This window comes from Apus apus, chromosome 1 (assembly GCF_020740795.1).
Source record: "Apus apus isolate bApuApu2 chromosome 1, bApuApu2.pri.cur, whole genome shotgun sequence".
Classification (NCBI taxonomy): domain Eukaryota; kingdom Metazoa; phylum Chordata; class Aves; order Apodiformes; family Apodidae; genus Apus; species Apus apus.
The window spans coordinates 146,302,861-146,326,411 of record NC_067282.1 but is presented as its reverse complement, the minus strand read 5'-3'; the positions used below and the strand labels follow the sequence as shown (position 1 = coordinate 146,326,411).

General features: G+C 44.8%; 1 protein-coding gene across 1 annotated transcript in view; it reads left to right on the top strand.

The window, feature by feature from the left end:
• Positions 1-1,590: 1,590 nt before the first annotated feature.
• AKR1D1 (aldo-keto reductase family 1 member D1) overlaps positions 1,591-23,551 on the top strand; it is a 35,606-nt gene continuing 13,645 nt past the window's right edge. Inside the window, exons 1-3 of the mRNA XM_051638326.1 lie at positions 1,591-1,903; positions 18,115-18,282; positions 22,742-22,858. Of these exons, the coding sequence (XP_051494286.1) occupies positions 1,811-1,903; positions 18,115-18,282; positions 22,742-22,858 (378 nt within the window). The 5' untranslated portion in view covers positions 1,591-1,810. The remainder of the gene's footprint in view (positions 1,904-18,114; positions 18,283-22,741; positions 22,859-23,551) is intronic.

The window sequence follows — 23,551 nt, the reverse complement described above, 5'->3', positions numbered from 1 at the left end:
TACGAGGTTCTCCTGTAGCAAGACAATGGTAGCCAGTTACATAGGAACAAAAGGGAGAAATGGAGGAGGTCCCTTCCTCCATCTCACTTGTAAATACCTGTACCTGAAGGTATCCACAGCTTTCAATAACCTGTGGGTGGGGTCTAGCAGGACCAATCTGCCCAGAGCAACCACAGCCAGGTTGTAGTTTAGCCCAGCTCTTCACCCTGAGATGAAAACCCAGCCACCTTACAGATAGTTCTTCGCATTGTCCACATAGGCATAGACCAACAGGAAAGCCTTGGCCATGCTCAGCCCACCTTCCAAGGAGCATTTTACACCACAGCACGCTACGGTTGCTCTGCAGAATGTCCTAGCCATCTAGTGATTTTTGGGCAAGGCTTGCCCTTAGTCATGAGCTGCTTAGCATTTTCCTACCAGCAAAAGCAATTTTTCCATTTTCACTGGAGACCCTTGCAGGTCTCTAGCCCATAATGCTGAAAGGGTCTCTTGGTAGGGTGTTCTTTGGTAGGTCCCCAGCCTTAACAGACGCTGACCATTTCCCCAAGTGCAAATTAATGCACACCTATTGATTTCAAGAACCCTGCAAAGATAACATATCATGATGGATCCATTAACCTTCCTCTTGGAATTGTGTAACTTGCTGAACTATTACCTTGCACAGGAAGGTAAGTGGGGTGTTAGAAGAGATAAAATAATCTGCCAGGCAAAGGACATTGTTATGGCTGAGGAATAATGTTCTCAGAGGGTTTAATTTCAAGTTGATCTAGGAAGACGTATAAGACCATACATTTCAAAATCAAATGGGGAGAACTCAGCATAGACACAGTTGCAGTACATGAAGTAGCTGGCTCAGGACAGGGTACATCTCCGCAAAGGGATGTAAAGATCCTCAGTGTTTTATGAGGGTTAGAAAGGACAGTAAGAGCATGGTCTCCTTCTAGGATATCAGTGATAGGAAATACATCTTTTCACAGTGGAGGAGAACCAAACTGCAAGGAGCTTGAGCCTGTTCCCTGCAAAACACTCTGAGGCAGAGGAACTATTTACCAGTCTCCTGTCTAGGATTTTCTTCGTTTCCTCCTTTCCCCTACAGCAGTGGTTTTCAACCTGTGGCCTTTTGAAAGGAGAGGTATAAACTGTCTGCAGAGGACACAGAGTCCTTGGTAACCCCAAATTCGGGATTTTAAAAAGGGTTTTACAACTCTGTGGAGAAAATTCCAAGACCTGCCAAGACCCCAAAACGTGTGTAGACAGTGTCCCGCAGAGGGGAGAGAGGGCAGGGCATACACCCTGGCAGGCAGGGGCTGGACCCCTCGATCGCAGCTCCGGGCAGTACGACCCCGACGAGGCTCCCTGGCAGAGGGGGCCGGACCCTCCCGCCCCGCCGGGGCGCAGGACACCAACCGGCCTGTTTCACAGCAAGCAGCCTTTGCCCTACAAGAGGTCTCGGGGGGGATCTCGGCATGGCTCGACGGGGCCGTGGTGGGGGTCGGCGGGGCCCGTGGTGGGGGTCGGCGGGGCCCGTGGGGGGGCGGTGCGCGGGGCCCGCCGGTGTTCACGGGGCCGGGGCGGGGCGGGGCGCGGGGCGGGGTGCGGTGCAGGGCTGCCCCGGGCACACGTGGCTCAGCCCCCCAAAAAGGCACTCCCAGCCAGAAGGAGCGGGCAGTTCGTACCTCGGCCCCTGCAGAGGCGCCGTCGGTCCGGTCGGTGGGTACCGGTGCGCAGGGGCTGCAGTTGGCAACGGAGCGGCGGCTCCTGCCCTTGAGGAGGCAGCTCCGGGCTTGGGGTGGCCCTACCTGCAGGCACTATGAACCTGACAGCCGAGAGCCACCGCATCCCGCTCAGCGACGGGAACAGCATCCCGCTGCTGGGGCTGGGCACCTACGCCGACCCCCAGAAAGTAAGTCCGGGGGTGCCGGGACGCCTCGCTCAGCCGGCGGGGGCAGGAGGCTGCCGCCTTCGCTGCAGACCCCCGAGCTAGGGCTACCCTCTTATTCCCCCTCCTTTGCTCCCCTTCTGGCTGCTTATGTTTTTACTCTTTTCCCCGTGCAAAGTTACAGCCCAAGCTCTCCCGTGAGCAGTACGGGCAGAGTGCGGCGCACAGAGGAGGAAAAGGTGGTGGGGGAAATAATTTTAAAAACATCCCGCCCCGCTTGCGGTGCGCGGCTCACCGCGCCCGTGGGAGCACGGGAAGGGGGTCTGGGAGCCCCTCTGCCGCTGTCCCCGGGGCTAGAGCTTGGGGCGATGCAGCCTCCGCGGCCACCGGGAAGGCATGTGGCACCGGGCGAGCGTCCTGGCAGGGTGGCCTGGAGCTCTCGGTCCCGGGGGGAACGGTGCCGCCCGGACCCCCGACCCGGCCCCGCCACACCCCTGCACCAAGCCCAGATAAGATGAGGTATTTCGAACCGTCTAGTAGCTGACCCCGACGCTTTCCAAGGAACGTTCCTGAAACAAAGACCCAAATTCCTGCATCCTGATTCCCGCGGCTCCCGGAGCGGATTGCCAGCGGCCAAAACACTCTCAAATATCCTGCATCCTTCGGTTTTGCGTGTCCCAGGCAGGCATCCCATCCCATCTAACTGCTGCTGGTTAGGCTGCATGGAGGCGTGGAAGCACACCTGAAGCTTCTTTCCTCTGCGTATCTGGGACCACAAAGGTGGCTGGCTTCACTCTCTAAAACCGCCTGTTCTTTCAACAGTTCTTTTTTTTGTTTGTTTGAAGAGGAGGAAAAGAGATATCGTGGCCAGAATCCTGCTTGTGTAATAGTATCAGAGTTGAGATGCAATATTGTGTGTGTGGCTCCACATACCACAAGGTATTTTAAAATACCCTTTTAAAGAAAACTCTTGATTAAAGCCATTTAACGACCATTAATAGTATTAAGCAGTATTAATAACAGCATTGCAGATTATCTTCAATAACCGCTGCTGTGGGCAGTGCGTGAGTGATGCAGACAGGGTGCAAGAAATCCCAAGGGCTGCAGATCTCACTACTTAACAATGCTGGTTTACAGGGGAAGAATCGGTGAGAAATCGCAATTTCAGAGGCTGGGCATCATCCCCCACACCACACGGTTTTCTGGAGATATTGTCGGCAAGTGTGTTCTTTGAATAAGTGTTAGTGAAACAAAATTAAGCTCTTTAAGAGGAGTTTTAATGTAGCAAAGCAGAGTGTTGCATAACTCAGTGACAAAGTAGCTCTGAGCAAACTTGAAGCGTCTCTTTTTCCAAACTTGTATATGGTACCCTAACCACAGAGTTGCAATTTTACAGTAGTTTTAAGTTGAGAAAAAAAAGGCTGCCAGCAGAAGTGCTCTTGCGTCGCTGCGCTTCCAGCCGGCAGCCCCGGGTGAGCCGTGGCCAGATGCTGCTGTGGCATTAGCCAGGCTCAGAGGCAGGGAACTCAGAGCACCAAGTAACCCACCGGAGCTGAGAGGGGAAGCAGATGGGATTCTCCTTTCACACACAGCGTTTGGGCAATGCTATAAGTTTGTTTTGCAGAAGTTCAAATGTCCCAAAATCAGAACAGCAACAGTCCCACTCCTTCTCCCCCAGCCCCACAAAATCCCGCTGCCTCCTTTGCCCTCCCCTGGGTTGAAGTGGATGGCAAGCCTTTGTATGGAGTTCAACCAGCCAAAACGAACCATTTTTAGGTAGGGCTGTATTTCAGCCTAATCAGCTTTGAGTACTGGCTTTTTGCTTTTCGCATGTACCTCCTTTGTCTTCTGGTGAGAGAAGGGTGGGACGATGCAGGCAGGGCATTGCTATGGTAACTCCAATTTAGAGCAATTGCAGCTGCTGTGTAACTGCACCCTTAGTGGGGATGGGTGCATGTACCCAACCACCCATCTTCCCTCCCCCTGCGTTTGTAGGAGTTTGATTTTCTGAGCTGTCTTTCTTCTTCTACATAATAAACATGTTAGAAAGTTACAGGTGGGAGGAGGAACTGAGAAGAAGTAGAGAAAACAGCACTGATAAGGCACTTGCAAAAGCCTCATTTTTTGCAGAAGACCAGGTGAAGGACTATGTTTATCTGGAGGAGCTGGGCTGGAGCTTTATCCTGGGATTAGGACTGCACATTTCAGTCAAGGAACTTGTCACAGAAGGCAGCTGGGAAAACACACGTGCTACGGCATTTGTTGCAGAATTGTTTGCAGCTACTGGTCGGTGATGAGGCAAGGATGTTTGAATACGTCCCAGGTTAAGGCTTGCCTATCTCATAAAGGCTGCTTTTATGATAAGAGGATGGGCGGGGGAAGAGGGGAGGGTGACATGGGCTTCTCTCAACACCTCGCTGTGGCAGCGGAGTGCTGCTTTAGCTGGGACAAGCTGCTCTGCTGACTAGAGCCTGGTGCAACTTCCACCAGGACGCCTGACAATGTTTCTGTCCTGTTCCTCCTGCCTAGAGAGCCGAGAGGCTTTGTGGCAACTCAGGACAGTTTCAAAGTTTATCTTAACAAGTGAGGCTGTAAACTAGCACTGACATGTTTCCCTTAAAATGCTTAGTTGTAGTCTTTTGTGGCTGAATTGCTTAAGAAGCAGCATCTGAGCCACCCAACCTCCAGCGGTGGGGGCAGGCAGCTGGTGGTAGCAATGCTGCCAGCCATCCCCAGCACGCTATTTCTGCTCATGAGTCAGATCTCTGCGACTTCTAGTCATCTTGTGCTTTGATAGAAAATACAGAGCCATTCATTTGTCAGATTATTCATCTTGCTCTTGGAGAGAGATTTTTTTATTTTTTTTTATTTTTCCAAAGGTTATTCACCCTGGCACCTCCATGTCAGAGCAGCTTGTCCAAAACAAATCTGTTTTCTCCATCTCGTGCTATAGCCCAGTAATGAGCCCTGAGTTTTCTTCCTGAAGTGCAGGAATGTGATTGCTGGTTAAGCAAACCAGGCAGATCTAGTTAACTACGGAGCAGGCAAATCTGCTTCTGCGATGGTCAGTTAGAAGAAAACAGGGGCAGCGTGCCAGCTTTCATGTTGTGGGCTTTGTCTGGGTGAACGGCACAGCAGTGCCTTCAGAACTGAAATGTGTCAGCAGCTTGCCTTGCTTGTCTTAAATAACTTAATTGTTCTCTGAAAGACGACTTTGGGAGATAAGTCATGCTTATCCAGTTGTGAAACACCAAACAAAAAAAAATAGGTTTATTCACTGAAATTTGGTTTACTGTCTCACAAAGTACATCACTCTACTGGAGTAGAGCCGGGTCACTGTGGAAAAGGTTTATTTGAAAATCAGATGGATTTTAATTGATTCCCCCCTAGATGTAAGAGGGCCTATAGGGATACAGGTTAGGATTACAAGAATTCAGCTAATTCTTCGGGACCGAAAACAGATAGTGTAATGTTGGGGATTCCTTCTTGCTTTACTGTCTTAACACAGCAAAAAAAAGTGCAATTAATCCATTTATTATCAGTTAATCTGCTAGCAAAAAGAAAGGGGTATTCACTGAGTCATAGAATTAATGATAAATTAGGGGGGGTTATATAAAAAAAGGCACTTGAAATAAGTTTTTGTTCCTTTAATTGGTATTTTCTATCCCTATTTTTAAGAGAATGTAATAATTCTATAACTAAAAATCTTAGTTTGCTTTTTTGGTGTGGATTTCAGTGCATTGAAGTAGGTTTTGCTTTCCACTTCACATGAGGAAGGAAATGTGTAAATTCTATTAGATTCTTGCTGACATAAATTAGGCTGTTCATCCTAGCAAGAATGGACTCAAGTGAAACACTGAAAATCTCAGTCACTTGGCTCCTTTTATTCTCTCTTCCCTACCCCAAATATTCCATCTCCCCATGGATCTGGGAGGGAACCACAGTGGGGCCCGAGAATCTGGGCTATCAAGGTCCTCCAGATGGCCTTAAAATTTGAGGCCAATATTGCCTCTGTCTGGCTTTGTGGATCCTTCTGGCAAAGCCCCACGTATGTAGGAGCAGCTCTGCCAAGGCTCCAGCAGATGCGCCACGTCCAGCTTTCCCTCCCTGAGGGCCCCCGAGCCGTTGACCCAATTCTCTGGGGTACTAAATGGATTTGGGGGAGGAGGGAGAGGGCAGCTCCACAGAGGAGGGGGGGCAGGAAGACAGACTCCTCGATGAGCCTGTGGCAACACCCCATGCTATGGCAGAGCCAGATCTCTCCTCTGGGCTCTTGCCACCTCCCAGCATTGAGGCTCATCTCCCAGGGCACCCTGGCAAGAGGTACTGGTGCCCATCTGGAAGCAGATGGGGTGCAGGGACAACAGGCTCAGAGAGGAAAGGTGTTAAAAACACTCCTAAATCCTGGAAATCTTACGCCTCGTTAAAACTGCACTTATGCCTGCTTCACTTTATAACTCATCCCTGTCAACATAGCTAAGATCATCAGTCCAGTGCCTCCACATAAATACTTGCTGTCTCCCTGGAAGGTCAAGGGGCCTTGGCCGCAGCTCCTCTCCTGCCTTCCTGTTTTGACTGAGGGAGGAAAGGGCTTGGAGGGAAGGTTGTAGCAACTGCACTGTACACAGGCGCTGCTTCTGAAACATAAGATTGGGCAAAGCACTCAAGAATAGCACTGGGTGAGGGCTTTTTGGCAAGTTGCGACTTTGCTAAAAATGAGGTTCTGAGGTAGCCAAATCCATTCATAAATTGGAAGCACTTTTTTGGAATGTTTTCAGGCAAAACAAATGGCAAAGCATTTCATTTTGGGCACTGGCAGTACAAGCTGAGGAATCAAAGGATTGTTAAAGCAGTCAGAGGTAACAGTTGCGCTTCCTGAATGGTGAAGAAATCCACATGGGTGGTGGGAAACCAAATTCAGTCCTGTGCCTTCAGGGATTAGACTAATATCACAGATTCCAGGGAATTAATGTGACTGTGGGGGTATGTGATAGCTAGAGAGAAGCAAGAAGAAACAAGTACAGGTTGGAGCAGGAGGAGCACCCTCCCCATGGGAAAGCACACTGCCCACCAGCCCCACAGCTTTGGATGTTGAAAAACATGGTACGGCAATGAGCTGGGAGGGATAGAGACCCATTTCCCCAAATTCTTAACTACCACAGAGTAGCCCTTGTGAGCACCCAGGCAATCTGGGTTTTGTTTAAGAAGAAATTGCTGGTCTGAATCAAGGAGAGGAAAAGTTCATCCAGGGCTCCCAGATTCAATCTGCGTGACCAAGTAAAAAAAATGTTTTGGATCAGTAAAAACACTGTTTTGGCACTCTGAATTGCTTTTTGCACCCAATCTAGAAGCTGAAATGAGTAACTTTTCATTGTATGGGCCTAACAGCCCCTCATGCTCTCATAGGATCATTTATGTCAAAGAGCTCCTTAGACAATGACATGGGCACATTAACTATTTCCATCGCTCTTAATGCTGTTAGCCTTTGGGGCTGCTGTAGCCTACACTTGTCGAAAGAGGTAGGTAAGTGACTTGTCCCTCTGATGCAGTCTGGATCTCTGAGCTATAGTAAGGGGGGGGGATTACATGCAATTTAATTTCCTCTGTGTTCCTTCTGGCCGTCACCAGCTTCTGAAACGTGATCTGCCAAAGACAGCAATGATTTCAAGTGACTTGTAGAGAAAGTCACCTGGCCTGACCCAGGGCCACAAAATGTGCTGTGTATTGAAAGTCTCAGGTAAGGAGGGACACCTGAGATCTCCGGAGACAGGGTTGAAGCTTAAAGATCACTTAGTGATCACTCTTTCCTACTAATTTCTTCTTCTCTGACTCAGACAACTGTCTTTCTCCTGAGATAAACCTCCCACTTGGCTTCTAGATTTTTTCTGGAAAGAGATGAGAGGCAATGGCAGGAGCTGCTCTAACTTGCAAGTGTCCCTACAACTTAAGCTTAGTTCCCATGATGTGCTATTATAATAAATATATCAAGAAAATTCCACAGTTCTTTTAAGGTGAACAATTACCCATTAATATGTGTTTGAACTCAGCAAGTACTGAGTCTGAAGTTAGCTTGATAATGAAATAATCTTTATGAACATACATGAAATCATTACAGATGTAAGACAGAGATATATTTTGCCTTTTTCTTCCCTAAGAAGGTTATTGGGAGCCTAATTTGAACAAAGCTGGGGTATTTGGCTATGGAGACTCATATTTGTGTCCTGAACTTCAGCAGTTAAGAAAATTCCCCCCAAAAAAAGGTGGTGTGTGGTTGTTGTGGGTTTTTTTTTTTTGTTTTTTGTTAAGTTGTTGGGCCATGTTTCCTGATCACCATTTCCAAAAGACATTGTGTTCCTTTACAGTCCCTTCTGATAACCACCACTGGCTTTCTCCAGCCATTTGCTTTCTAAGCAGCAGTATTACCTCATGTGGTACTAATTCTTCTTGTCTTCAGAGAGTGCTTTGGAGCAGCAGAGCTACAGCTGGCCAACATGTAGCAACACACGACCTTTTAGGACTGGGATGTTTCTGTGGTCTTGTGTTCCCATTGTCTTTTAGGATATCTGAATAACACACTCCTAAACCAAGATCTGGACATTTGAGGCAAGGGCATAAGGGAAGGAGATACATTAGGGCAGTCCAGGAAGATAACTGTGCATCATGAGGGGCGCCTTGCCTGCCCATTAGTAAACTCTTAGCCCAGCCTTCATGCTGAAGAATACTTATCCAGATACCATATATCTGTAGTTAGATCACTCACTGACAAAGTCACGATTCAGTTAGCTTTACACTTGGACAAACTGCAGATGGGATGCCTTTCCTTTGGTGGCTGGTATACTGGTGTTGAGTAACGCTCTTGCTGCTTAACCTCTCAGATTTTATTCCTTATTTCTTGACTAAGCCACAGTTACTGGCAAGATCCAGCTGTCAAGGGCATATAAAGGCAGGATTTCTTGGTATTTGGTCCCCACATGTTTCAAGGAGGAGTAGTAGCAGGCATTAGCACAAAGTGGCATTTGGGCAGGAGCGTGGCTGCTCACTGGAAACCTGATCGAAAGCACCATGAGTAAAAAGGTACTGGAGAAGATGTCTGCGTGAAGATTCAAGACACTGCAGCAGCTCTGGGTTGTATTATTGTCGTAATCCATCCCTACTGTTTGCTACAGAGATGGCAAATATGCCAGACAATAAGGGATGAGCAGACAGACACTTAAGATACTGCTTTCAAAGATAAGACTTCTTATAGCAAATAGGTGAGTGTACAGAGAAGCAGTATGCACTAAATCCGAAGAGTCTGTTTTCATCAAAGACCTTTGCTAAAAACTTAATGTTGCACGACACATTTTAAAGTTCCCTTTCAAATATGCTTTCATGGTGTATTTATCACTGACAAAAAGCAGGGTTAATTTATCTCACATTCATCTTTTCTCCTCTGCCATACAACTTTTTTGTTCTGCCACTGAAACAGTCTTTCTATATTTCTAAGCCTTCAACATTTCATCTTCTTGGTGTTCAGCCATGACCTCTCCTGCCCTGCCTGAAACTACCTCTTGACGCCTCCATTCCTGCTAGCTCCCTGTAATCTCATGTTATAGAATGGAAGATTTTTGGCTTGCATAAATGCAAGATTGCATCTTTATCTCATTAAGAAAGGAAAATTAAGTCATATAATTAGACAAAATAAGTAGCAAGAAAAGGTAGCTATTTTTTTTCTGAAATGCACCAGGCTCAAAAACTCCTAGCTTTTGTGTTAAGAACTGTATTTTAACCATTAAAGTCAGATTTTTAAGTTGGATTCGACAAAATGACTTATCATTCTCAAGCTGGAGGAAAGATCCTTGCATGCAGCTTTCTTGAGGATGCAAGCTTTGTTCCTACGACTTTGACTTGCACAAAGCCCATGGCTCCAAGACACGGCTAAATTTGCAGAAATGCTCGCTTTACCTCTGCCTAACTTCTCTGCTGAAATCTCTGTGGTTCCTCATTTCTATGAATCCTGAGGCTTAATAGAAAACAAATTGATGGTATGACTAATCTCCACTTCGTGCCAACGTCTTCTGTGGTGTTTCCAGCTATGAACACAATTACTGTCTAATCATGTGTGGCAGATTAAAAGCAGCATTTGCTGAAATAGTCAACATGTAAAATTCCTGGTGAGGATGGGCCCAGCCTTGTAGATGAGGGTGAATGAAAGATTAACTTTCTAGCTACCAAAGTTCACCAACCTATGGAGGACTTCTGGGCCAAATGGCCACGAAATCATGAGTCCTGGAAAATGGTTGATTTTTTAGTTTGCTCTTAGGAGCAATGACTCTCCCTCAAAACCGAGTGTGCCTCAAATTATAAGCCTTCAAAAAAAACTCTTCTTAAAAAGACAGTACCTCTAACCTACAATGACATCTCAGGTGCTATGTGAAAATCTTTTCAGATGAGTCCAGGACCAAGAGACGTTTCGCCCACAGAGCAGAGGACTTCTGCTAGTGAAGCCGCTGACAGGCCGATAATCGCCTGGCCCTGGTACAGCGGTGCCTGCCTAATCCAAGCAGAGGGGCTGGCTCTTACACCCAGCCTGGCACCACTTCACTTGGCTCCCAAACGTGGTACCGACACATGCAGACTTGGACACTGCAAGCCTGCTTCTGAGGAAAACCTTCCCAGAGCGAGGTGACATTTAGGAGATGACAGCTTTGTCTGGGAGTCGCTACAGCTTTCACCTGGCACTTGCTGGGTGTCAACATCGCCCACCGAGCTACGTGTCTGGCTGTGACATGGGGTAGAACTGCATTTAATCAGCCCAGATAAAAAACTAATAGAAGATTAATCCAGATAAGCTTTAGGGACTGTAGCATTACCCAAAAACTGTTGTAGGGATTCTTGTTCAGAAAACAATAAAACAGAAAGCAGACCTTTTCCATTCCATAGCTGTGTACTGCAGTCACAAGCAGTAGCTGTTTCAATATACCTCTCTTCCAAAAACTACTAAGCTAGGTGTTACCAATGCAATAATATCAAGGCCAAATATTCACACACACACAAATAAGTATTTTTTTTTTCTCTTTTCCTCTGGCTTTTCAAATGTACTGGATTTTTAACCCAGCTCAAGAGCCACAGGGAAAGCCCTCCTATGTAGATAAAAGTTATGAGGATTGTTTTGCAGACAGGGTATCACTGGCACTGTTGAAGAGGGGAAAAACTGAAACCCTGTGAGTGAGCAGCATTTCAACAACTGAAAGATAAACCTTTTGGCAAGAACATTTAGAGCCCAGTTTTCCAGACAAACATCCATTTTCTAAAACTTCCCCAACTGACTCCATACATTAAATATGGCTGCACACTCCCACGTGTCCCTGGTTTCCCACAGTTCTCTGAAGAACAACATAAGCATGTTCTTACAGCTCACGCGGGAAGCTAACATTTGGGTTGTGTCTTGGGTTGACCTAGGAGACCACATTTGTCAAAACTTGAAAACACCATGCAGAAAATGCCTCTCTAGGCTCCATCAAAGCCAACTTATGTTGGTTCAGCCAACTAGGTGGTGGAATTCCCCAAGTTTTACGTCTGCCTTTGCAAACACTTCAAACTGGAGCCAGAAGCCTCTCCCCTTTGACTTTAGGGAATGAAGTAGAACTATTGGCAACCTTTTCTTTCTCCTTTTGTGTTGCACAAGCTGGTGTTTTATTTTCCCCTTGTACCTCACAGATCCCTGGCATCACATTCCCTGTCTGAAGGGTGCTTTGCTACTGTCCATCCTTTCAGTTAGATCTGTGCTTTCCAGGGTTGCCTGGCTGTCTGTCTGGCTATTGTGTCCTCCAGTTCTTCAGGGAACTGTCCCAGTCCACCCTGCTGGCACTGCAAGCCAGGGACCTAGGTGTGCACATCATTTGCTTGGCTTGCAGGGACCTTTAGCTTAGGCTTGCGTTAAGTGAATTTGCATCAAGTGAAAAGTTGCGGCGATCATAAAAGTAAGGATTCTGCAATCTAGTGGTAAAAATAACTCCAGCAGCCTCTGCCAGCTACAATAATAAGGCTTTCCTGAACAGAGCTTTGGCTAAATCCTAGAATAACAGTGTAACAGGAATTCTAGACATGGTAAACTTGCAGTTATGCAATCTTATTTCTGTTGTACAGACAACCAAACCTCATGCTTTAGGCTACTGACAGGACCTCAGTCTAGAGGAGAAAGGCACCCCTGTCCATGCTCATTGGCAGCGTGACATGAGGCAGCAAGCATCACCATTCTACCTGTCTTCTCTGGGCCCGCTTACTGTCTTCCACTTTCCAAGGCAACACACTGTGTGACACACCGCAAAGCTCTGGGCTGGCATAGCAGCTTGTCTCTCTCAGCAGAGTTGTCTGCCTCCATTCTCAGCTCTACCTGCTTTTGCAGAGATCACTTTGCTGGGTTTTGCTTCCTGGATGGTGGCTGCCAGTGTTTCCGGGGGATGAAAGCCAGATTCTCCTGTGTACGAGAGAGAGGGATGTACTGACGGTTGCATTTTCCAAGAAAGAGGTGTACAGTACAGCTTCTCTTTTACAAGATTAAACAATTCTAAGAATTTACCCTGGTGTGGATCATATACTCTGACTTTGTAAACTCAACCAGTGCTTTCCTGTCATGCCTTCAGTACATGTTTTCTGTGCTCTGTTCCTAACATCTTAAGCCAGACTTCTTTGCCAGTTTGTCCGGAAAACAGGCAAATGGAAATAAGCATTTGGGCTTCTAGAAACTTGCATAAGAATCTGTGTGCGAGTGCCGAGCTCTGGTGAGGAAGGCTCTGAGCCCAGGAATGTACCTACTTTCTCCTTCCTGTATTTAGCTGACTAAGATTCTTAAACAGAGGCTCCACATCTTAAATTATAGGTTAGGACTGGAGCGCCTAGCCCACAGCTTGGATCTCTTGTGTAACTCAGCTGCAGCTAAATTCAGATTTTTCCAGGAGATGGCCCTGTCTCTCCCAACAGTTCAAGCTCTTATTCCCAGCTGAGGGACTGGATACCAGTGCACTACCCAGGTGAGGTGCTCAGGGTCAAGGTAAACAGCTCCTTCCCTGAAGTGTTCTTTCTCAGCTCTCGAGTGCTGCTAAGACTGGTGCAACTCTATAAAGGTGCCTATGCGAAGCAAGGTAGAGCAGAACATGGGAGCCTAATTCAGAGTGTTTTAATTTACTGTATGCACTAATAAAGCGTAAATTACAATCGTGACGTTAAGACATTTATAAAAGCAGTGCCTGTGGTAGCTGTTCACATGGTTTTGTGAGATTACAATCTGCTGCTGAGGTGTCTTATTAGCTTTGTCTTTGGAGGTAACCAGAATCCCTTTCTTATCAGCTGGAAAGATGACGGAAATAGCTGACCAAAAAAGAATGCTACAGAAAAAAGCAAAATAATTGAAGGCAGCTTAAATGCAACTCTAAATAACAGTAACGAGCAGGACAACCACTAACACTGCTAAGCAAATACTGTTCTGCTTGAGAGGGAACAGTAAAATTCATGGGTATACCAGCAGAAAAAATACTCTCCTGTGGCTTGGTCACATGCAATCATAAGCAAAACTGAAGCTGTGCATGTTCTATGATAAGGAGAATAGTTTTTGACCAAAAAAAAAGTGATGGGACCAAGGTATATGTAATAAACATTAAAAAATAAAAAAGTTCATGGTCTCAGAGGAAAAAAAAGCAAACCCTTTCAGACAGCTAGAACTGATGGAGCACGTTGCTTTTTCAGACTCATAAAATGTGGTAATTGGCCAGTAGGTTACTTCATCTGTGGAGAAGGGGCCAGATTGCTTCTTCCTTTCTTTCAGTGAAGGTGCAAATCTGAGTCTGCATGGAACCTGAAGGCAACGGATACTCGTTTAATCTGTCATGTATGAGGGTAAATCAGCAAGTTTATAAACTATTGATTGATAGAGGGAATAATTGTCTGTGTTGTTTCCTTAAACTCCATGATCTTAAAAATAACCTAGATGCTATTGAAGGAGTTATTATTGATTGAGTGAGTGTTTCTAGTGAACCAAGCAGTTTTTCTTTTATCATAGAACTTGTAATAAATTTAATACCTTTTTGGAACAAATTATTGACTGACTGTAGGAGCAGTGAAGATAAAAATCTGACTTACAGTGTACAAGTGGTTTTAAAATTCCAGTTTTAAACCATTGGTCCTTGATCACAGTAGTATAGTTGCAGGGCATGCTGATTAGAAACAGAAGCGTTAATTACAGCTAAGGATCAAACATACCTCTTATCTACACTTAAATAAAATGTAAGAAAGAAGCAAAGTTTTGTCTTAAGACCAAAATGTCCTGAATTACTCCTGACAAAGCTCAAAGGTTTATAGCACAGAGACGTTTCAGTACCTCAGCAGGCATTTGTGCTGCTCTAAACGTGAGCCTTTCTTATTTGGGAACAGTGCAAGAATAAAGACCTACCTGAAATGAGCAGACAGCATAGGAAACCATAACTTAGATAATGTAAGCTAGTGAGTGTAATCTGCAGCAAGGAGGAGGAGGTCTGCTTTCCTGGTAAAGGTGGCTGCTCAGTGGGCAGGCAGCCTAGGAGGCACTGCTCCATCAGCTACAATGCCATGAAAGCAGTCGTATCACAAACTTCTACCTGCTCTTAAGAAAAAGTTGATTTTCAGTTGGTAATCCCTGATCCGGTCACTACTAGCTAAAGACTTTATTTCCATAAAAGACAGGAGAGATTAAAACCCCTCAGGCTGGGCAGCAGAGCAGAGAGCAAAGATACAGGTTTGTGCCTTCTCTGAAGGAAAGATGGATGAACAGTGGTTAAGTCATCCAGATTTAATATAGTCTGTCAGGAAACAATGGAATAAGATGCAAAATTTAAGGCAATGCTTCTAAAAAGTGGCAAAACCACAACATGACTAGCCTGTGCAACTCATCAGCACAGTTTACCACAGCTCATTACTGCAGGATTTTAAAGGATTAGATATGTGAAATGCTAAAAATGATAGTTTCTCTGTTAGAATGAAAATAAACAGACGGTATAAAGTTTCCAGACCTACAGATGTCACAGGCCTTCAGCTGGGATGGTTCAATAAAGGCAAGATTTTCCAAAAACTGTTCCCTAGGTTGCCTAGTCTTTTTATGTGAAGCACTTTAGATCAGAATAGGTCAGAAGTAATATGCTACATCAGATGAAATGAAGTAGTGCAATAAAAACATTTATATTTAATGTAAACCCATGTCCAGCTATTGGTAATCAAGGCCTGATCCAAAAAAAGCCTCCTCGACCCATAAAGAATAAGATTGAGATGGAGAAGTCTTTCATGAGGTTATTTGAACAGTTGTGTGTTAAGTCCCATACAAAACATTAAGAAACGCATAGAAGTTCAGCTCTGATGCAAGCCAACCCATTCAGCCAAAGGCAGTTGCAGTAAGTACAACCTTTCTCATTTTCCTCTTTCATGCTTCTCCCAAGTCTGCATTTATGCTGTTCCCCTGTGTGCAAGACTCTGCCCTTCTTCACCTGTTCCTTCTGCTTTGGTTATTGACCAAACTGGCCCTGGTGTTTGAGAAAAGATGCAACTCAATAATCAACGTATCCTTGCTTGGTGGAGTTTAGTTTGCAGCTTCAGGAAACGACTGGGAGCCACGTTCATGCAATCTCTTATGAGTGCAGAGAGAAGAGAGAGGAAGTTCTAGGATCAGGCCCACACCCCATTTTCAGGCTCTTCAACAAAGGGGAAAAACAAAAAAACACAAAACCAAACCAAACCACCAAAAAAACCCAACCAACCAACACCTCTTTTGTAAAACATCTATATTAAGGTAATGTGTCACTATGCTCTAAACGTTCTGCTTTCATACTCTTGAATTGTAGAAGTCAAACAGTCTGAAGTAAAAGTCACACCATTTGAAAAATCAGGTTTCATAGTGAAAACGCTGATGGCACTTTTAAAAATATATTCCTCTTTGGGATAACTAGTCATCACTTAGACTTGAGGTCGCAAGAACTGTAAGATGCTTGTGCTGTTCTTGTCAGCCTGAACTTTGCACCCGTGGCTACAGCCTCATGCAGGTCAGTGCTGAAACAGAGGTCTGAGGTCACTGTCCTCAGTAACTGTGGGCTTGTAGTACTCATGTCAGACCTTTTTGCCTGCTGCCTTCCTCAAATCCTTCCTTGCAGGTTCAGGCACGTACAAAGTAGTGAACGTGTTGGAGACTGTCACTGCTCCATGCCTCACACTTCTGTAATGTTGCCCAACGTGCTCCAAGTGAAAACTAGCTGCTGACTGCTCCTGAAAGTCTTTTAATTGTCATGGTCTTCATTACATCCTACTAACAACTAGAAAAGGGCTCTGGCAGGGGCTGAGTGTGCCTTTGGGAGGCTCCCAGAATGAAAGCAGCAAAGCAGCCAAACAAGTATTTAATTCTCTCTCTTAATTAAGCAGACAATATTGTGTCATCGCTGCCGTAAACATTTTAGGAGGCCAAATTGTGCCATTTTACCTCTCAGCCCTCACTCATGTCTGTAATAAATAAGGGCAAAAGTGAGGGGCTTTACACTTTAAGTAACCTTTAGGAACTGCATCCTGGAGCAAAAAGTCCCACCTGAGTCTGAACAGAAGCCAGTCCAGTCCTGTTCAACAGCTGCCAGTCCAGGTGGGATGCCAAAGAGCAGAGTGAGCTAGCAGGGACATGGTTCCATTACTCCAGATTAATCTATCACCAACCTACAACTCTGGGACTGGCAGACAGAGAGATTGACCCAATGTGTCTTCAACAGTCCTTCACAGATCTTCTGTGAACACAGAAGGGCAGACCAGTGTCCTTGGTCACTGCAGCATCCTGTGGCAGCTATGAGTTTCATAACTTCTAATTCATCAGGTGATGGAAGAGCAGCTGCTTATTTTATGGCAGACTTCTAGACAACCAAGCCAGTGGCTGCCATCAAAGTGCAGCTTGGAGGGAGAAGAGGGGCACTGTTTGCTGTGGTGAAAAGGGATTCTTCTCAACAGCACCAATTACCAGTCCTGCTTCTTGTCTTTCCTTGGCATCAGCAAAACTAACAAATATGAAAACCTCTCTTCATAGCCTGTCTCATTTCCAGATGTCTCTGGCATCTCTTTTCTGCACAGGAGAAGCAGCTTTGTCTTGGCCCTTCACTTGAAGGTAACAAAATTCATCTATTGGTATTTGCTGTAGGCTGACAGCAGCACAGCAGAGCAGGTTGACTCACCCTATTTTAATTTTCCTTTAAGTGAGTCAGATGTCCCTGTCACAGCAGAGCAATACCTATGAAAAGGGCAGAACAGTCACTGAGAGCTGTTGACCACCACCACCTAGACCTGCCCTCTCATGAAGTGTGGCAACAGAAAGATGCTCTCAGTGCAATTTCAGCAATCCAGTAACCAGCTATTCCAGTAACCAGACTTACCCTTTTTTTGCTTGCTTTGGCCTCTGTGCATTTTGCTTGCCACATTGACTAATAGAGAATATGACTGGTCTGAAAAAGAAAGCTTACTCTGAATTTCAGCAAAGATGAGTAAACACAAATGCAGCACACAGCACAAAAACGCCACTTGGACTTACTGAGATGTTTCTTGGGATCATCTTAAACTGAAGCAGTAAGACGTGTATAAATGTACACTAAAGCATCTGCAGTCCTTAGCCACACAGTAAGCAACGGTCCAAATTGGGAACACCAGTAGACAGTCCAGAGCTATCACCCTTCAGATTGTGATACCACAATCTGGTAAGCTGATTTGAGGAGAAAGAAGTCAAATCCAAATTCCTGCTCTGCTGAAAGCTCTACTGGGCCACAAGATGTTCAAAAAGCCTCTGACCAGGCCAGTGGTTGACCAGCTTTGCTCAACCAAAATGTCCTCTTCCATTTGAGGAAGGAGTTTGATAAAATGGCTGTTGTCAGAAATCCTTGACTCTAAATAAGAAATTCTTAAATAATTTTCATATCAAATACATTCAATTTTACCTTCTGAGAACTCCAGTATTTTCTCTTTTCCAGACACTCAGATAACTTTTTGCTTTGCTCCTTTTTCCAGTCTAATCCCACATTTGTGACAGTTTTGGAGAAAAGTGCACAGCACATCTTTATTTGGAATTTGAAATGCAGGTGTCTGGGGAGGTGCAGGGTGTTTAGGCTGGATGAACTCCATCTTGAACCTTGTGCGTAACTCAGGGACTCTTTAGCATTGCAGGAGAGGTGACCAGGAGGCTGAAACTATGCTTATTCTTTTTCTTCTCCCGCCAGACTCCCAAAGGTACCTGTTTGGAGTCAGTGAAGATTGCCATTGATACTGGTTACCGCCATATTGACGGTGCCTTTGTCTACCACAATGAGCATGAAGTGGGACAAGCCATCCGGGAGAAGATTGCTGAAGGAAAGATCAAGAGAGAAGACATTTTTTACTGTGGCAAGGTGAGACCCTGCTCTCAGGTTATTTACACTGAATCCAAGATTTCTGTGAGTGAGCTTTCTTAAGAATGCCAGTGGTCAATATCTGGCATGTTTCCAGACCCAATATCCTTTGTTTTTCTTCCCTAGCAGTAACATAATGCCTCAGAGCTTTATGAGCCCTAGATTTGCTGTAAAGCACAGGAATTGCTGCTGTTCTCAGCTGAGATCTCAGTTAGCAGTGGGAACAATACAACATCCATTCCACCTAGTACTCTAAGTACCTGCAAGTTTAGGTCATTGCTACACTCAGCAGTGCTGCCTAAGCTGTTAATGACCATTGCGTTGTGCTGGCCTGACTATTTGTATAGTCACACACTGAGCCCAGCCTGGACAATGATCCTGCAAAGGAGTTATTTACTGTTAGAGAAATTCTCCATACAGTTCGCTGTGAGATTGTGCAATGCAGGGGATGGGAACAAACACGTGCATATAAGTGTCTGTACATGGGAGAACAGCAAGCACTTACATGGGTACTACTGCCAGAAAATTACTCATCAAGTTACACCCTGAGTTACTGTATCACCTGTCATTAAAAAGTTATAGGATGATGACTCAGCTTACTCGGAGAGAAGAGATTGTCACACTTCTGCTCTAGAGCAACGAGACTGGAGTAAAGCACGAACTAGTTAATGCTTTAAAGTCTTAGCCATAAGAGTTGATTCTCTCTTAGAAGAACGAAATCCCACGTCCAATGAAGTGTCTGACAAAAGCCATTACAACTACAATGACTAGACCCCAGGTATAAAACAGAGAGCTCATTGCACATTGAAGAACTAAGATCAGATGGCCCCAGAAAATTCATGGTGCCTGTCCACTCTCTAATGAAGTTTGTGGCCTCAAGTTCCCCTTCCTGGAGTGCTTCTTGGCCATATCAGACTAATATTTTCCCTTTCTCCTTTCCCAAGTAAGACGTAATCCATAAAAGTTACTCAACCGACTTGGAAATAAATACCACTGTTCCTAGAGTGAGAGATCCCATGGGATAAGAGGCCCACTTTACTGTGAGCAAATTTGTTAAGATCTGTGATCTGTGAAACTAAGATTCAGATTGGGTAGTTTGCAGACCAAGTGGATTTTTAGCAACTATAGACCAATGTCCAAGTACAGCAACTTCCAATCTGTAAAGTATGCAACTCTTTTCCAAGTTCTCTGCTCGTTTCTACTGGTAACAACCTTGCCATCCTGAGAAAAGCTTCATATCCTCAAATTTTCCACCTTTACCAGGGTAGTCTCTCAGTCTCTCATATGCCAAATATGTTGATTTGAATCAGTCAAAATATTTTCTTTGAACTGTTTTATAACATCATTGCTTCAAATTACCAGTAGTATTTCAAATCAAAACCACAGTTGTGCCAAAAGGTTAGAACCAGATGTCCTGACAATTCTGAGTCTTCGACTTTCCCAACTGCTTCCACTACAGCTTATTTTCCCATATGGACCTTTAGGTTCTGTGAAACTGCATCTCTCAGTAAAACTTTATGAGGATTCCAAACTTACTTTATTAAGCCTTTTCATATTCAGCTGTCTGATCTAATCACTAGATGATTTTCCTAGCTGATGATCACTACCTAAGCACTGAGCCACCTGCAAAACTGCATTTCATTTCCTGATTTTAAGTTCCATTGTTTCCTAAACTGCAGATCATGCAAGCCACAGGGCTGCAACTTGTAGTACCACAACAGTCAATGTCTGTTATTCCAGCCTGTCTTGTGACTGTGAGATGGGACATTTGTGGATTTATCTTTCTTTTGTGTCCTCTTTGTGCTTGGCAAAACTTCAGGTGCTCAGGGTGACAGTTGATTAGAGCACCTCTGTAGCCTTCAAAGAGTTCAAAAGTGGAAGTGGAAAATAATCTGCAACCAATTTGATCCATCACAATGCAGGGTTTTCACACATTTTCATATAATCTCTGAACTTCTCAGGAGGAGTGGGACTAGACATCCCTCGTCTTATGAGCTTATGTATCTTCAGCTTTATGTACCTTATAAACTTATGTATCTTATGAACTACATTCAAATATCAAGCCACTGCTAAACACATCAGCTATTGGTTGATAACTGACTGATACAAATAGTTGCATCTTCTGGGAAGCATGGTAGACAGAGAAGGTAATTCCTGAAAGCAGGCTGTACAACAAAATTTGGACTTGTTTTCAGCCTTACAGACATCAGAAGTGCTGGAAATTCCCAAGACCCTTCAGACTCAAGTCCCTCATGCAGATCCTTCGTTAAACAGAGACGATGCAAACTGAAGGCTGGTCCATCAATAAGGACAGCCCTGCTGAGTGGCAGTTACTGGAATAGTAACTTGGTGCAATCGGGCTACATCTGCCAGTTGAAATCATCAGCATTTGTACTTGGCTCTTGCTGCTGGCTGGCTGATCAGGCAGAGCAGCTCAGCATCCAGAAATTTTAGAGGTTTTATATCAACTGCCAACATCTCACTTGGCTTATATAGCAAGACCTTTCTGGTGTCCTTTTTCATCCCAGGATGTTTCTTTCATTAAACAAGAAGTAACATTTCCAGGAAATGTGGTGTCCTGAAATGCCAAAGCCAGCTGGCAGCTTTAACTGCTCAAACATCTACATGGGTTCTAGCTAGGTAGATAATACAATAACTTGTACAAAATCATGAAAACAGCTATGAAACTCTAAAGTTTCCATGGCATCTATGTATTAACACAGTACAAATGTTTGCTGCTTCTAAAGGCTGCTTCTTTAGAAACTCTGCAGATTTTTAACGGGAAATATATTCACTGGCAAGTGCTGAGCTCAATAGCACTGGGCTAGAAAGGGCACTCAGAAAAACTCCTAAACTACCAACATACCTCAGGTTACTAAATTTCTTAAACACAGTAATGAAACAAAATAAACATGAAGGGTATACAGATTCATTTCCTTACCTATACTTAAGTCCAAAACATCATTTCATTTTACATATAAAATGAAAGTCTGAAATTGGAAAATGCTTAAATAACACCCAGACCAAAGGCTTTAATGGAATCCAGTGGAGCAGTTTAAAACTCTTAAGAGCAGGACCTGGTTCCCTTTACTGTAGTACACCTCAGCCTGTATATCCACCATCTTAGTGATCATAAACTCTTCATGCCTTGCAACATACAGATGGGTAAGGCCTAGTATGAATTTCCAGGTGCCAGCCCCTGCTTTGGTGTGTCAGGTTAGGGTAGGGTCAGGTGTGTTGCTCTCAGTACAACTGAACTTCAAGATAACTTGCCCTTGTCTCTGCAGAACTAAGCAGGTAGTTATTCCCCTGGATTAGAAAAACCCCAGACATCTAAAATACTTTAAAACTTACCCAGGCTATGTCCCTTGACACTTATAATCACTGTCTTCTGAAAATTGCAATTGAAATGTTTCACGTCTCAATAATAGATTCATTCTATACCTTGGCGTGCTATGACTGCCAGCTTTGTTGGAAGAACTGGCTAGACAATGACCATACCAACAAACAGCACCTTTCTCCACCCCATAAAGGTGTCCAAAACCTCAACATGACTCTACATGTCAGTTTTGTGCATTGAAAAAAAGAAGATAAAGTAACCCAGCTTATTGTGTGCAAGCAAATGGTACTTTAACTGCCTATTGTGTGTTAATTCTGGTTTTTGTCCCTTTTAACTTCAGCAATCAGTTTACTAAGAGCTCCTGGTTACTAATTACTACACTATGCTTTTATTCTTGCACGAGATTTTCATCAGCAGAGTTCAGTTAGAGATAGTACTGAAAACTAATCAACTGAGCACAGTCCATGGCAACCTCAAGGCATAACTCTGCAAGGAAGCAGTTGCGCTTAAAGAGGTTGAGAAGGTTGTGCTTTAACTAGTCACACCTGTGTTATGGTAACTAAACAATAATACAACTTTCAGTGAGGACTAGGGAGTAAATTACTACTCTGACTCCATGACTACAGGAGAAAACCAAAAGATTCTCTTTGTGCTGGGTGCTTGGCTGCTCGATAGCTAATTCACATGATCTGAGGTTCTGCCTTACAGCGTAAAACTAACCACAGATTTCTTGAGGGAACAAAGTTTTCCAGTGAAAGCATAAGCTTGGAAAGCTCAGAAAACAAAAAGAATCTGCTTTAGTTCATTGAGCAAGAGCTTGCAATATACTCAGAAGAAACGGTGTTGTAATAAACAAATTTGTAATGGCTTTATTAAGTCAGCACTCAGACAGTCCTGGTCAAGGATTCCTGTCTTAACCTTGACATCTGCCTCTGGCAGAAGGCAGGATAACTCCCCTCACCATTGTCTTGTATTGATGTAGACCACAATGTCTTTGCACTGTGCATAATGGGTCTGTCAGAAGGACAGGAGAGAGTGTGTGTGGGGGGCGGGTGTCAGCTGGAGGGTGCTCACTGTTCCTCCTGGCACCCAAAAAAGAGCCTGTGCTTGCCTCCTCAGCTGTGGAATACCTGCCACCCCCCAGAGCTGGTGCGTCCCACACTGGAGAAAACCCTGAAGATCATGCAGCTGGACTATGTTGACCTCTACATTATTGAGCTGCCAATGGCTTTCAAGGTAAAAAGAAAAATTACCCAAAGAAAGTGCATAATTGGCTTGAACTATGGTCTCCATCTACCATCTTTCCTGCAGCTTCCAGTCCATGTTGAAAGCAGCACTTTGGCCAGACAATGTTTGATATGCACTGCATGCACACATTTCTGTGCACTACCCTACCCACACAAAGAGAGGCTTAGAGGTGGTGTGAGAACAGCCAATGACAGCTGTTGCATGGGGTGTCTCCCCTGGAAGGCCAGGCCCCCTGATCGGGATTGAACACTCCTTGTGCTGAAGACCTACTGTAGCTGAAGCAGCACGTGTCTTAATCCTCCCTGAGCCATGAAGAGGGAGTCACTGGATGAAAGTGGTGATGCAAAGCAGCAAAGGGCTAGGGGCAAAGTTTGGAGAGGGAAAGGGACAAACTACCAAGTTGATTTCCGTACTCTGTCCCAAAACATTACTAGCTCTAGTAGTACTAGAGCCACTGGGCAAATCATGGTTATGATCTTAATCTCCCTAACCCCAGTGCTCCTCTTGGACAGCCTCAGTTGGTCCCAAACATGAGTTGTTCACTCAAATGTCTAAAAAGTTAAAGCCTGATATTCCTCCCCAGTGGACAACTTGTCAAAACCTTTGAATTCAAGGAGCTCACATCAGAATTGCATGCCTCCCTCACATGGAGCTCTTGAAAGTCCCCAGACTTTCTGCTTT